This window comes from Balaenoptera borealis (assembly GCF_965194805.1).
Source record: "Balaenoptera borealis genome assembly, chromosome: 15".
Classification (NCBI taxonomy): Eukaryota; Metazoa; Chordata; class Mammalia; order Artiodactyla; family Balaenopteridae; genus Balaenoptera; species Balaenoptera borealis.
Window position 1 is genome coordinate 32199874 of NC_138871.1, and position 16548 is coordinate 32216421.

At 37.4% G+C, this 16548-nt stretch overlaps 1 protein-coding gene across 2 annotated transcripts in view; it reads right to left on the bottom strand.

Annotated features, from left to right (window-relative positions):
- The window catches only part of GMCL1 (germ cell-less 1, spermatogenesis associated), a 57060-nt gene extending 41436 nt beyond the window's left edge, over positions 1 to 15624 (bottom strand). Inside the window, exons 1-7 of one of the 2 annotated variants that reach the window (XM_082356374.1) lie at positions 15107 to 15624; positions 9529 to 9652; positions 7619 to 7715; positions 6426 to 6523; positions 3962 to 4074; positions 2936 to 3001; positions 1126 to 1210 (exon numbers count right to left, since the gene is read on the bottom strand). In XM_082356374.1, coding sequence (XP_082212500.1) covers positions 1126 to 1210; positions 2936 to 3001; positions 3962 to 4074; positions 6426 to 6523; positions 7619 to 7715; positions 9529 to 9652; positions 15107 to 15366 — 843 coding nt within the window. In that variant the 5' untranslated portion in view covers positions 15367 to 15624. The remainder of the gene's footprint in view (positions 1 to 1125; positions 1211 to 2935; positions 3002 to 3961; positions 4075 to 6425; positions 6524 to 7618; positions 7716 to 9528; positions 9653 to 15106) is intronic. The other variant, XM_082356373.1, reaches the window with a different exon arrangement.
- Between the last annotated feature and the right edge of the window lie 924 nt (positions 15625 to 16548).

Genomic DNA, 16548 nt, shown 5'->3' on the forward strand with positions numbered 1-16548 from the left:
TCTTATTGCTGTTGAGACAGTATACAGAGTAATGAAGAGCATTACTGTTTTTTAAATCCTAGCCCTGTCATTTAATAGCTAGGGAAATTACATCACTGTGTAATCTGGGCCTTAATTTCTTCATTTGTAAGATGAGCATGATAATATGTCAATGTCACAGGACATTAAAAGAATTAATATGTGTAACATACTTAGAGCAGTGCCTGGCACATAGTAAGCATTCATCGATAATTACAGGAAAGAATGAATACTACCAGTGGCTCAGAGATAGAAATGGACTGTCTACCCTCCTTTAACGACTGGTTAACACAGTTACTAAACTCCCCTGAGGAAAAATAGTAATAGAGTCTCATCTCTATCATAAGACAAACAATCCCAATGATATAACCTAGAAGGTGACTATTCCCAGATTTCACGACCACGTTAGTATAGACTCAACTACACTGTGAGTGTAGACTCAACTACATTTTTGTCCCATGTTAGCTAGGGACAAAAGGCTAAAGGCAAAATTATGCAGTGGGAAAAGCAATGGACTAGAATTCACAGACCTGGGTTCTGCCTCAAGCCTGCCACTTAACAATTGTAAGAATTCTAAGTTTTACCATCTACAGATCAAGAGTAATAGCCAATTTGTCTCTTCAGAGAGTTATGAAAACAAAATTATATTAAAAATGTTGAAACCTTTCAAAAGGATGAAGTGAAATATATGCCTGAAGTACAAAAGACCTTTAAAAGAATTTCAACATTCTCTAGAAAAACGTGTGAAAACTTCATCATAAAGTTATTAATTCAACTAAAGCTCAATTTTGCAAACATTTCTGAAAAACATATAAAACATTTAACATTTCTGATTATGTAAATAACAACATGTTAACTGTTGAAAAAAAATCTGGGAAAAAACAGAAATGTATTCTTAGGAGAGGAAAGTATAAAGAATACCACTGAAATCAATCATGATATCAACTCCCTAAACATAAAGACTTCTTAACATTTTGGCATATTTCCTTTTACTTTTCTCACATTTATAATCGTTCCCTTACCACTGGACACTAGCTGTTTCCAGCTTTCCACTATTATAAGCAATGCAGTGGGGATATCTTTACACACATCATATTATGGCAATACCTTTTTAAGGGCTGTGTATACATCCATCTCCACTTGCATCACAAATAAGTTAGATGAACCAATGAGTTGTTTCATGACATTTATACTAGAAAAGATAAAATAGAAGTAGTGAGCCTCTCTTCATGCACAAGCTAAAAGACCCTGGTGGAACTGAAAACTTTAAGTCTTTTTTATCAAAAGAAAATGTGGAATTAAAAATTACATCAGTCTTTTTGCCCAAGACAAAGAATCTATCTGAACATAAGGATACTTTTAATTCAGACAGTATGCTGTGAAAGGTCTTTTCTTGCACTGACAGGGAAACAAGAGCTTTGCTGTGCTAATTAATCAAGTTAAAGCAAGGTCCCAGTAAGATAAGTTTTAGTATGCTCTGATAAAGTGGCAGCCTTCCTCTTTTTTCTTTCCCCCTCATTCAATTAAAAAAAAAAAAAAAAAAAAGACACTTGTCAAAATTCACTGAAAGAGATATATCTTCAAAGTCTATCTTTCACCTCTAGGCTTAAGAGAATTGCTTAGTCATAAAACATGTTTTTATTACTGTTAAGGAGATTAAAATCAAGAAATCTGTATTAGTTTAAATTTAGAATGGAAATAATATCACTAGCTGTTTTTTCTTTTTTCCTTTTTCTTTCCTTCCTTTAACCCACAAAAAGCCAGAAGAGCATCTGGGGCTTTAAGATGACCACTATGATTTATCTTCCTTTTGAAAAAGCTCAATGAGAAATTATAAAAGAGAAAAAGTGTTTCTAATGACTTTTAAACCAAACATACTGCAGAGCTTTGTTTATGCCTTGATATCATTAGGTGATGATTTTTTGGTAGAATAATGCTTCTCAAACTTTTGTACCACAGTACCTCTTAAGGGCAGAGGAAAGGAAAGGACCCAGGAATCCAGGAGTAGGCTAGCCATAAGAATAACATTTCTATTAATTTTTGTATTTCATCTTGTAAATCCAAAGAAACTTAATTCTCTCTATTCCACAATGTATTTAAACATAAAAATGTTTACTTCTCTCCTACTCCTCCCCACACCTCCCCCCAAAAATCATTAAAATTGACATCCCAGTAAGCTATGCAGTGTTAAGGCTTTGGTTTTGCACATTTCCATCAGAATGCCACACATTCCTAGGGACATTTGTACCCCTGTCTCAGACGCACAACTGTCAAGGAACTGCAAGCCTGAAAGTGACTACACATAGTCTACTGGCCTTTAAAAGTTCATTCCCACTCTGAATTTCTCAGACCCAGGGCAGATAAGTTAGCTCCATTATTACAAATAAGCTCCTAGCGGGCAGAGACCATGACATAATCACCTCTGCCTCCTTCACAGCCCTTATCAGAGTACCTTTACACACAGTAGACATTCAGAAATTATTTGTTGAAAGAAGGAAGGATTAATAAGCAAACTTAATTCAAAAGACCAACTTAATTGTGAGTTTAATTTCACTAAACTTAGCAAAAAGTTTAAAGCAATTTCCTCAAATGTAATTTCTCAATGGGAAAAGATGGTTTTTAAAATAAACTTTTAGATTCTCTAAGAGCCCAGCAAAAGTGAGGTAACCCTTTTTCTATAGTTTTATAGCAGCAATGAATTTTTCCATTAAAATTGGTTAAAGGAGTAGTCATAATATACATTGTATCATTTACAACAAAGAAAAAAAATTTGTGTAGCATTTTTTCAATTCATGATGTAGTCAAGATACCTTTCATTAAATTGTTCACTTTTTCATAAGCAATATATTTTTACTTTATACAAAAATGTCTTACATACTTTAACAAATGATAATAAAGTTATTTAAAATTCAAGTACCTGAGTTCTTTAAAAAGTTCAACATTCTGGTGAGTCATCAGATTGTTTAGAAGCCATTCAAGGCACCTGAAGTTAAAACATGGAATTATTACATTATATATCATGTATCTATGATTTATTAAGTAGTACTTACAGTTAAAATAAAAAAAGAATATTAATCTTGCTAGGACATGCGCAAATTTTTAAATTTAACAATTGGAAAGTTAGTATTGTTTTTGTCAGCAGTTAGTAAGGGAATATTCCCTTTATATTAAAAAGAGCATTTCTAATTAAGAAAACCTCATTTTCAAGTTTGTGTTAAATGGTTTATGAAGGGGTTTACATACTTCTATTACCTTCTTTATAATTTGAAAATGGGTACTGCAATTCTCAAGAATTAAAAACATTGCCAGTAGTTGCACTGATATACAGTCAGCCCTCGGTATCCGCGGGTTCTGTATCCATGGATTCAACCAACCGAGAATTGGAAATATTGGAGAAAAAAAAAAATAATTCCAAAATGTTCCAAAAAGCAAAACTTAAATTTGCCGCAAGCCAGCAACTATCTACATAGCATTTACATTGTACTTGTAACTATTTACATAGCATTCACATTGTATTAGGTATTTATAAGTAATCCAGAGATGATTTAAAGTATACAGGAGGATGGTTATTTGCAAATACTACACCATTAAATAAGGGACTTGAGCATCCGCAGATTTTGGTATCCACCCAGGTCCTGGAACCAATCCCCTGCGGATAGTGAGGGACGACTGTAATGGCTATTATGCCTACTGCTTAAAAAAATTTAAGAGATGTGCTGTAAAGAGTGGCCATAGTTTTTATAAGCATGTATAACCCACCCACAATCACAAAGACCATACTTCTGAGGAATTTACTAATTAGTCCAAATGTAAAAACAGACCTTTTATAACAAATTCTATCCTCCCTTTTTTTTCTTTTTTATAGCTATACATTCTCTTAAGAAACCAAAGCAGCCAAATTCCCTAAAGCAGGATAAAAGGAAAAACAAGAAAGGTAACTCACTTTTTCTTTACAGAATCCAGTCCATAGGTCCCTGCTGATGTGTAATAGCCACATACGGTTTTCACATTAATTGTTTCCTTCATTGTCTCACCACACTGCTGTATTAAACCATCCTGTAAATATAAATAAGCACTGGAAAGGCCCATTTCACATGGGAAAAATAAGCTCTGAATATGTGCTTTTACATATTAAAAAGTAAAAAAAAAAAAAAAAAAAAAAGGAAGAAAGAAAAGAAAGAAAACTCATTAAGTGCAGCAAACCTAAGTCTTTTTATAAGTCCAGTAAAAATACCTAAAAAAATCCAGCAAGTATTAAACTAAATACTTGGAAGTGAAAATGGAAGGGAGGAAGTAAAAGCAGTAAGACAGAGGTGAATATTGCTATTCTCTTTCTTTTCTGTCCTTCCCCTATCTGGGACCTTTGCAAATTTAAGCAACATTCTGTTTTGCCTGTTCTTTTAAAACTAAGACGTCTTTATATAGTCAGATGACCATGTGATGGGCTAGGTAAGTAAACAATATGAATCATCAGAAAGTTTTTATTAAAGTTTAAAACACCTATCAATACCTAAGAAATACACCTAAAACAAATATATTATTGTTTAAAACTTGCATTGAATTTTTAATCTAAAATGTTTATATGGAAGATTTCAAATAGCTAACTTTATTTAGTATATGGAAAGGATCCGGTCATTTTTTACTCAAATTTCTGAGATATATTCATCATGCAAGTGTATTATTGTTAAATAGTTAAATCATAAAGATAATGCAGAAAGTGAATTAAGAAGAAAACCAAAAAAGGATTAAAAGTTAAAAAATAAAGTATAATTATTGGAAATAAGTATCGAAAGGATCAAAACATTTATAAAAATCAAATTACCTCAGCCAAGGATATTTAGCAAGCTATTAACTAATACTTAAAATAAATCAGTATACAAAAGTCACATAAAAAGAAACTTAACTTTTTAAAATGATCAAAATAAAATGTTGACTCCACTGGGATTTTACACTTACCTGGAAGCCATTCTAGACTCCTTCCCTTTCCTTTTAATATCTCATCTGTCACCAAGTCCAGCGGATTATCCCTGCTTAACCTCTCCAGTAACCAGTTTTCCTCTCCATGCTTTTTGCTACTACCCTCATTTAGACCCTCCCGTGGATTACTGCAATAGGTTTTTTTTCATTTTCTTCATATTTAATGGAATGTACAGTAATTTTAATATATCTAGTATAATTCTCCTAGATGTGGCAACAAATTTTTAAGTTTGAGTTTAATTTGAGTTTTTTTCTCATCATTTCTCTAATTTATTTATTTTATAATTTTTATTGGAGTATAGTTGATTTACAATGTTGTGTTAGTTTCAAGTGTACAGCAAAGTGAAGCAGCTGTTGGTGGGAATGTAATAGGTTTTATACTCATCTTTCCTTCAGTTCACCCTTCACACTGTTCCCAAAGCATTCTGAAATATAACTTTGTCTTTCCCCTGATTAAAACTTTCCGAAAGTACTTATATGTAAAGTCTCGACTTCTTAAAAGGTATTGATTGAGGGGCTTTCGTGATCTGGTCTCTGCCTCCCTCTCTCCAACCCTTCTTATATTCTGTGCTAGATCTATGTTCCACTCAGATTCTCTAATCCTCCATTGTTTCATATTTCTAGGTCTTAGTTTTCTGTCTGAAATGTTCTTCCTTCCCCTCTCTTCTTACTTCACAAGATAAATACATTTTCAGTTTTTAAGGCTCAACCTCAAACACAACTTCTTTGACACCAACAGGTTAAACCAACCACTTTGTGCATCCATTAAATCCTACAGAAAGTTTATCATCACATCTATAATATTGGACAGCTCTTACTTTACCTTTGAGTCTGTATATCAACCCTCCCTCCCCCACTCTACACACTCATTATATTGTGAGCTTCTTAAAGGTGGGGATTATATCTTTATTTACCTTTGTATCTCTATGCCTAGCTTGACACACTGCTCAATACACTTCCGATGAATGAACAGATCTGTCATTCTACCAATAGATTATATACATTTAGGTGGTTTACACACAATTATTTCATAATTAAGAAAACATTTACATAGTAAGCACTCAATGTTTTCCAAACCCATGAACTATATGAATTAGTAATAAGCCACCTGCTTAAAACAGTCAAGATAAGTCATTAACGAATAGAAATCTGTAAATGGATTTAAGACAAGTACCTTCCTTCCACATTACAGTCATTCTAAGATATCCACACAGAAATAGCTTGCATTCATTTTACATAGGCATCGAGACCGTCTCATTTGTAATAAACTGCTTTTCATTAAACATTTTAAATGACTTATCATGAATGGAATATTTATACATTTCCTTTAAAAGTTATAAACAAGCTAAGTTTTATTATTGTTTTTGGAACAGATACCTTGAAACAAAGATACAAGTGTGATCCTTTTTTTCAGTACTATGCATACTTACCAACTGCAGCATACAAGCTGCTGCCAAAATGGCAATAACTCGACTGGGCTTTATTAAGACATCATCTCGATACAATGACCCAAATGCCACCTGCAGTGCTTAAAGCAAAAGTACACAGGTAGAATGAAATAACAATTATAGCTGTAAGAGTATTACAAAAATAACAATGACAGTCTTCATACACTAAGACATATGTCTAAATCTAGTATGTACAGAAAAGGATAAGATTAGTATCATTAATTAAACTATTAGTAATGGTTATGGATTGATGGTGCTAATTTAATAACAATGTTATACATTTCCATCTGTTCTACCAAATCACGCTGGATTCTTCTACATCGAATCTTGACATTAGTTAGTGGTCAGAATTAAGACACCCTTGGAAAAAGTTTTATAAAGATATCCCTGAGTAAACCAATCATTAAGTACAACCACACAGACCCAATGATAGTCCTAACCCTGGTGCTTTCAGTGCTTTACCACTGGGGAGTGTGGAACAGCTCCTGGTCCTATGCATGCCACACTCTCACCCAGCTGCCGCAGCTATTTAAGTCTGTCCATCCTTTTCTCTACTGCCATTCTCATGCATGTCCTACATGGTTTGCTTTATAAATATCCTTTTCTGTTTGCCTATGAGGTGAGTACTGGGTACTTCCACTTCAGCTATCCAAGACAGGAGCAGGAGCACGAGAACAGGAGTCAGGAGACCTACAGTCTGATCTAGGCTCACTAAACTGCTCTGAGACCTAAAATAAGTCTCTTAAATCCTCTGGACCTCAGCCTCCTCATCTAAGGACCATATAGCTCTAAAACAATACTGACTACATGATTCATATACTTATTCCCAGAAAAGGTCTTCATATACAGGGAATAATCAATGAATAATGTTTATTGGCTTATTGTTTATTGGTCATACTCCTCCTTCCTTCACTCTACATCCTCTATATTCCAGGCAGATATATTTACAAACATGAAGTAAACAGATTGATAAGGCTGACATGACTAAATAAAGATACGTAGAACAGAACTGATAAAACTATGGAGTAAATTAATATAAAGTTGTCACCTTAGGGTGTTAAATGGAGCTTTTCTCTAGCCAACAAAGTTAGAAGAAAATATTTATTTTCTGTCAAAAGAATAAAAAGTTTATGTTTTTATGATTTTTGCATAATAGTAATCATGGTGGCGGTTACCTTCTATATCAATATTCTGGTCTGGAATCTCCAGTTCAATAATATTCATGCTGGACTCCTTCCATGAACCACTGAACATACTAGAAAAGTAGCCAGACTTAAAAACAAAAACAAAAAACACACTTATGCAGTACTTTCTGTGTCTTCCAAATTATTTTCCCATTTCTAACTCTAAGCAACTATTCTATCAAAACTAATGCATCATATTATTTCAAGAGAAAAAAAACTGCCAGATAGGAGAAAAGAAATTAAGATAAGGACACTATTAGGCTTATCAAAATACTTTTAATTATTGAAAACCAAACCAAATTCTCGTATTACTATCTGAACTGGCTTCCCATGTTACTGTTTGAACCAACTAAGCTTTTTACTTAGTTGAAACAATTTCTGAGTATATTACATGAATATGTTTTCCTTTTCAATAGCATTCTAAATTCAAGCTTAGAAATTATATCATATATTTAAGTATCTCTCATAAACATAAAACAACACACAATGTGGATACAAAATAATGTAGTGAGGAAGAGAGAAGAGAAAACTAAAAGCTGTTGAGTCCTTACTCTATCTCAGTGCCTATAAAGGGTCCAGACCAGTCCCAAGTCAACACTAATAGGATGATCCCCAAGGAATTAGGGAAAATCCAAAGTTTAGTTTTATCTTATAAAAAAATTCCAGAATGAATCTGAATTATTGGAAAGACACCAGAATGGATGAAGTCTTTAGTTACCTTCTAGATAGCACCTCCCATAACTAGAATTACTTTGGAAAGGATCAAATACTAACTACTGATTTTTAAAAATTTACTGAGTATGTAGTTTAAGGCACTGTGAATACAGCAGAAAACAAAACAGACGTTTCTGTCCTCAGGGGACTTATAATTTAGCATGTGTCTTGCACTATGATCAATCCAGTTTCTCTTGAGAGGGAAAGCCTTAACAGAGGCATTTTCACCCCTGAATTCACAAAACTGCTTTCAAAGATCAAAAAGAAAGATACGGACCATGTCCTCAAGTTAAGACCAGTATTCTGATATAGTCTCTGGGGTATATACTGCAAGCCAAAGTAAACTTGTTCAAAAAAATTAAATAAAAAACATGATTAAAGTGTAAGAGAAAAAATCCCTTTCAAATGCTTCTACTGAAAAATCTTATATTATACCGTCTTACCAGTAATTACTGTCATATCGTTAAGAGGAGAGGGAAAATATAAGCTCCATAGGATAGAAAGTGAATTGTTCACTATTCTATTCCCACTGCCTAGACCAATGACTTGAAAACAGATTTGATGAAAGAATAAAGGATTAAAATATTTGAGCCATTAGAACAACATTTTCTTTTATTTTGGAAGTCTTGAATCTTTAAAATGGGGTGGCTGATAATAATATTTTCACAGAAATCAAACAGGTATATCAGCTAAATGACTTAGTCCATATACTTTTTTGGTTTTGGTTTTGGCATTTTCCAGGAGAGAGGGAAAAGTGCCAAGAACTTTCCATTTACATTCAATCTTAACTACAAAGCAACATTTCAGCTGAATTTATCCAACTGAAATAATCATATACAAAATAAACAAATTCAGCAATCCTAACTTAAATGTTGAATGGTTTTTTCCCTTTTTCCCTTTTTGTCAACAGAAGGCACCAAAATAAGTACCTTATTGGAGTAATGACAAAAAGGCTGGTATGACAATGAAAACTCAAAATCTGTTTTCTAGACCAAACTAAGTTTTCACTAACAATGTTCACCATATCTCTTACAAAACAAGACTTTTCATCAGATAGGACTTAAACAGCAAATGTTCATGCAAAAGATTACTGTGAAATGCAATGAGAAAGAACAAGACTTATGAGTGTGAGTTGTTTTAAGTGACTACCTTGGTTACTCAAATATATAGAAAAATAAAATACTTACTTGACATAAATATATTTTGTGTAAGCTCCACTCTTCTCCTAGAGCACAAATCTTAATGTCACTGTTTTCACCATTTAAAAATAATGTTTGATAAATATATTTGGATGTACTCTTCAATTTTTTCCTGTTAAAAGAAATGCAAACGTTACATATATGTAAAACTGAATGTTCTACTGATTTTGCATGTAACTCAAAATACTCCTTTTGCTCAATTTCTATTAAATAGAACCAATTTGTCCACTGTATAAACAGAGAGAGGGATATTATATATTCAAACGTGCTCATGTATGGAAGGGTACATAAGAAACTAATAACAGTGGTTATCTGTGGGGTACTCTATTCCCAAGAGGGGGAATAGTGGATAGATGGGGGCAGCGTGGAAGGGAGACCTTTCACTATACAGCTTTTTGCAATTTCTGATTTTTGAACTAAGAGAATTACCTATTCAATAAAGAAAAGTCAGCATGGTGATTTTTGTGTATTTCCTTCTTTAGTAACCAGCACTATGGGTGATGTAATACAGTTGCAATAATACTGCTATGCAACTACAAAATGAAGAACAAGAATAAAAATTTCACCTACACAAGTAATTTTAAAAATAATTTACATTTAATCTTATTTTAGTATCGAGCTATTCTTAAACTCCTTAAAATGTCTTTTTCCCCACATTGGACAAATGGTTTGCAACCTTAGACCAAAGGTTTTCAAAATTATGCTCAATGGAGAAGTGTCTGCGGGGCCACCAGGGAGAGCCAAGGTGTGAACTCTGGGCATCCCATCTAACTTCAACCAGAGCAGCATCATATATTATATTTGTAAACATCTTGGATTTGTGCATAAGATTTAATTTAAAGGAAGAATTGTTATTTTTGTTTTAAGTTTGACAATCATTGCTCAAGATGGTTCAGTAAGTAAGCAAAGCCCTAGGCAGAGAATGATCAATATCTTTTATATTCCTGGCCAATCCTGATAGCTTTCCTAGTAAAATTTTTAAATCTTTTTAAAAAAATGAAGTAATTGTTTCAGATGGTGTCTTAAATCAGTGTATTGAACACCCCTTCCCAACAGACAGTAAAAAATGCACATGCTTCAGGGCAGACAGACTTGGGTTTGAGTCCCAGGTCTACTACCACAGCTCAGTTACCTTAGATGTGAAAAGAGGATATTACTATCCACTTCATTGGGTTACTGTAAGAAATAAATGAGACAATGCAGTTTCCAGTTCCTGACAGCACTCTCCCCAAATTATATGAAAAGATTAAAAGTACAGAAAGGAATAAACCCACAACAGGAAAAAGGTGAGGGTGGGCTTATCACATGATGAGAGAATTCCATGGATCTGAAAGTTAGAAAATAAACTGGAATGGAAAAGAGCAGTGACAACCACAGCCCAAAAGATATCACGGTCTAGGATGGGGGTTGAAGCCCATCTGCCCTTCAGAACCGTGGGGGTAGGGATGGGGCTGGGAGGATGAGGTCTCAAGAGAAACAGAAGGCAGAAGTGAGGAGTGAGGCAAAAAATGGGGAAACTTGTTCCCTTAATGGCCTCCCCCACTCTCTATGAACACAGAGTACAGATAACTTATACAAACAGATTCCAAGGTTTTTCTAGAAAGAAACAGAACAAACCTATCAGGAAGATCTAAGACTTTGGTGTAGGTGTTGGTGCCCCAGACAAAGGAATCCTCATTCTGGCATTTGAGGAATCTGTAGCCTGTTAGCTCCCAACCTATTCACCCTAAATCATGGTTCCCAAACTGTGTGCCAAAGCACCTGGAGCACCACAGCAAACTCAGGGATGCATGTGGAATATTCCAAAATTAAAGGAAATCACAGCAACATCTTTCAGATACCATGCAATCTACACTATTAAGTTGTTTGGACCTAACTATGAGATATTTCTTTAGGACCAGAGGTGCCATGAAAAAACTTACTCAGACACTAAGGGCACTGTGAACCAATAAGGCTTGGGAATCTCTGCTCTAAAACAAAGCATGCCCCACCCATATCCAACTTAGTAGTCAGTCTTCCTACTCAAAGGGAAGGCCCAGCAGAAACAGATCTATTTACTCAAAACACACACACACACACACACCAGTGACTCATTCTGAAGCAGACAACCAAGGATCTCTCAACATGAGGAAAATTAACAGCATTAAAGACTATTTTAAAAAAGAGAAAAATTGGCATCAGAGGAAACATATAATTCAGGGAAAATAGAACTTAAAAAAAAACCCTCTAACACTCTAATTATAACTAGTACATCTAGAGAGTTGAGATTACTACATTTATAAAATAATAGGATGCTAAGCTAAAGTATTACTCAGAACAAGGGGGAAAAAAAAAAAGAGATCTTCGGGACCAAAACCACAGTTGCTGAAATTCCAAAAAAAAAAAAAGGGAAAGTTAAGGAAATTTCCCAGAACACAAAGCAAAAAGACCTAGAAAGGAAATAAAGAAAAGAGAAAAGAGGTACAATCCAAGAAATCCAAAATCCAGTTAAGAGGGGTCCAAGAAAGAGAAAACAAAGATAACAGGAGAAAGAGAATTACAGAAAAAAGTTTCCCCAAACTAGTCTCCAGATTGTAAGGATCCACCAACTACCAAGGCCATTAAAAGACCTACAGTTAAGCACCTTCTAGTTAAATTCCAAAATACCAAAGAAAAAATTCCAAAAGTTCCAGAGAGAAAAAAAGTCACCTAAAAAGAAAAGAGAATTAGACCAGCATCACATTTTCTCATCAGTATGGTAGGCTAGAAGACAATGAATTAATACCATCAAAGATATCAAAAGTTATTTTAGATTTCTGCACCCAGTCAAAAGATGACTAAAGTGAGAGGCTAAATTTACAACTAGATAAGCACAAATTACCTTCTTTTGCACCTTTCTTAGGAAAATATTTGAGGATGTAGTTCCCTCAAATGAGTTCAGAAACAGAAAGACACAGGCTACAGAAAACAGTGGATCCGATCCTAGAGACAGGGTCAGAGTAAATCCCAGGATAAGTGTAGACCTAGAGAGCAATGGTTGCAGACTGGAACAAGAGCATGGAGGGACCCAGGAGGGAGGTCTTGGGTTTAGAGAAGAAGGACTCCATGCAAGTGTGTTAGGAAAGAGAAAAATCTGAAGATATGATGAAGGAATATTATTATTTTGTCAATGGCGGGGGTGGGAGGGAAGGCAGTCAGAAAGTCTAATAAAATTTAAAAAGCAATACAAAAAAGAGTATTGTTCTAATAAGCTACAAACGAAAATAGGGCCCAACTTGATGGAATGTAAAAAAAAAATTCCATTTAATTATGAGGTTAGAAAATTTCTCCCAAGAGAAAAACAAGGGGTTGTGACATTGGACCCAAGAAGTATGATTTATAATCCTAGCACACTACTTGACTCTGCAGTGAACAATATTTACATAGCTATAACAACAACTAACTGTTTACTAGATTTCAATTTTTAGAGACAACCTATGGACGAAAAACTAAAGATCTGGTTGCAGAACAGTTGAGTTTTAAGTCTTGTTAACATAAAAGTAAAACATGCACTTGACAAAAGGTATAAGGTAGAAGGTGGGCCTGGAGGCCAAGGCTTTTCATGGAGTAGTTAGTTGAGGTGGAAGTGCACATGAGACAACCTCAGGAAGCATATTAGTGCCAACAAACAAGATTTTCTTACACCCTTCATCCATGCTGAGCTGAATAAACTAGGCACCTTGTACTGATACAACACATACTAGACTCTGACATGCATTTTCTAACAAAAATTTGCCTTAGAGGCTTTCCATTCCACTCCACTCATGTAGTTCAGGGGTTGGCAAACTTTTTCTGTAAAGGTCTAGACAGTTAATATTTTCAACTTCGTGGACCAGACAGCCTCCAAGCTAGTTTTGTTGGCACACCAGCGGGCAGTTTCTCGCTTGCCAGTCTCAGACTTCCACATCTTAGCAAACTCCTCTACCATCTAGTGGGGCACAACTCCTCCAACATCTGAATCTCAGCTTGGGAAAGGTGATCCTAGCCCAAATTTGTTCCTTCCTTAGGTATTCTGTCTCAGGCCTAGAAGTAGTGACAGCTCCCTATGCCCTCTATTCCTGTATTTTTTAGAGATCTCTTTACCTTAGTAACTTACCTTTAGTAGTTAATCGCTTGTTACTTCCTAATAATGGTTATATTAAACTTTCCCTGTTCAAATTACTGTGTGATTTCTTTCAAATGGACCCTGACATATATATTTCTATAGTGACACTGAATGCAAGTGGTCTAAATACTAATTAAAAGACAGAGATTATCCTATTGGATTTTTAAAAAATCAAGACCCCACTAAATGCTGTCTACAGGATACTTAAAGACACAGGTTTAATGGGAAAGAGTGGAAAAAGATTTAACATTTAAACACTTACCAAAAGAAAGTGGCAGTGGCTATAGTATCAGGAATGTAAATGTCTTTACATTTGTAAAGATAAGGGGAGCCAATTCATCAAGGAGGCCTAATATTTACTGAATGCTTCCATACCTGGCACTGTGCATCGCATGCATTCTAATATTTGTCAAGTCCTATAAGGCAAGTATTAGTATCTCCATTTTACATATGAGGAAATAAGGCTATTAAGTGCAAAGTACAGACTAGAACTCAGAATCTGAGCTCTTAAAATACTAATTCTCCAAAAAGGTAACTGAACAGTTTGGAAGTGGGGGTCCATTTTTGTAAATATAAACATTCATACATAAAACTGTATGAAAGAATTTATAAATCAAACTACTAAAAGAGATTGTTCATGATACTTATTTGACAATAAATATGTAACACGTGTAGCATAAAATTTTAGAATCTTTCAAAGTTTCGTTTAAAAAATTACATCTATGTGACCCACTGATGGCCTTTAAAAAAAGAGGAGCAACCAGATTTTTTATGTGAAAATTTATTCCACTTATAAACTACATTTTAGTTCACAAGTAAATATTCCGTTTTTCACCTCTTCTAAAAAAGGTTAAGCAAGCTGCCTTACATATCCACGGTCAACGACTTCGAGTACTAGAGACGTTGAAAGACTCTGTTCCTAGTGAGGAACAAATGTACACACTACTGAAAAATTTCACCTGTACAGTGAGAGCTCCTGTTCGTAATCATTTCCCTTCCACTGTGGGACGACAACAGGGGTGCTCACTTCAGAGCCTAAATTTACGTGTCTTGGACCACAGAAGGCAGCCGGATAAAAAACAACTTATTCTACTGCCACCCACTCAGAGAGGACCAAGGTGTATTACGAAGGGCCAGCCGGCCGGCCCTGTCTAAGGTTTAATGAGGCGCAAGCTCTAGCTTGGCGTTTCTCAGTCTCGTATTGGGGCTGTAGCACCACCCTGGCGGCGTCTGTGGTTTACAAACCATAATACCGGGCGTCTCCCCAGGTGCTCCCCATCCGCCCTGCCTCGGACCGGCTCCCAGGTCTACCCCGTCAAGGGCACGTCCGCTCTTCACAGGCTGGGGAGCGCCGCAGCCCCCGAAGCCCCCCGGGCACCGGGCTCATCCCCAGGCCGGGCCGCGGGAGCCGCCCAACAGGTGCGGGCGCGTCCCCCCACGTACCTTCGAGGGGTGTTGAGGAGTCGCTGCTGCTCGTCCCCTTCCTCCTCATCCTCGTCTGTCTCGGAATCGGGGTGACAGTAGCAGAAGGCCCCGCTGCTCCGCTTGCGCTTACGGCTGCCCGGACAGTAACAGAAGCCGTGGGCGGCCGCGTCGCCACCACTCTCCGGCCTCCGGGCCGAGCCCCCAGCCCCAGAACCCGGCTCCTGCTGGGCTCGGGCTCGCCCCGGGTGGCGCAGCACTCGGCTGCTCAGCGAGCCCATGGGTCACGGCTCGCCGAGACTTCGGGGAGCGCACCTCAGGGAGCCCAACGAAAACGGTCTCCCGCCATGGCCCGGCCACCACCGCCGGCCTCCACGTAGCCCGTGTGCCTACACCGCCACCTTCTCACGCGCAGCCCCGACCGCTGCGTTGGACTCTACCGCCTCCATCCTCCGCCACGCCCGCCGCGTCTGGCCGCGCCGCGCGCGCGGACCTCAAGACCTCGCCCCCTGACTTTCGCAATAAAGCGCGGACAGTAGGGCGCATGCGCACGGCGAGCCTCCGGAAGGGGCGGGGGAAGGCGCGTGTGCGTCACGGGTGGAGCCTGCGCAGAATGGGATGAGGGCGGGAGTGGGGACGTGCATGTACAGATTGGCGCTTTCCGCCCTGAGGTCCGCTGGGCCCACCTGCAATCCTGAACTGGGGGCCGGGCTAGCTTTTAGAATTACTTTATACACCCCTTTGTGTTAGCAAGACCGGCAATTCCACCTTGTTTGTTCTTTCTGCGAAGGTTCCTTAAGCTCCAGATGTCTGCCGGGCCCTGTGTTAGGCAAGGGGCAAAAAAGACATTGCTGTTTGGGGTCATCTTTGGAGGAGTTCACCATGTGCTAGGGTCACGCCCTGCGTAGGCTTTCCAACAGAGGAGGACCTAGAATGTGGAGCTTTGCTAGGCCCTCGGGTTTCTTAAGCAGCACCTCTCCGCTGCCCTTAACTGATTATGGCAACCGTTCCATGGGCTCTGGGGTGCCCAGAGCCAGTGGGATGTCTGAATAGGGTCTGAACCGGGACTGGGTTCAGTCAGTGGCAGTGGGATGTCTGAATAGGGTCTGAACCGGGACTGTCAGGTTTTAAAGTGCCTTCTGGAGACCCAAGCAATATTTACAGGTGTCTGAGCAAAAATTATAGGTGTATGCCTGGAGTTTGCAGCCATTGCTATAGACCCTGGACAGTCAGCTTTCATTCCCTGATTCCCTTCGGCTACTTTTTTTTTTAGCATTTTTATTGGAGTGTAATTGTTTTACAACGTTGTGTTAGTTTCTGCTGTATAACAAAGTGAATCAGCTATATGTATACATATATCCCCATATCCCCTCCCTCTTGCGTCTCCCTCCCACCCTCCCTATCCCACCCCTCTAGGTGGTCAAAAAGCACCTAGCTGATCTCCCCGGGTGATGCAGCTGCTT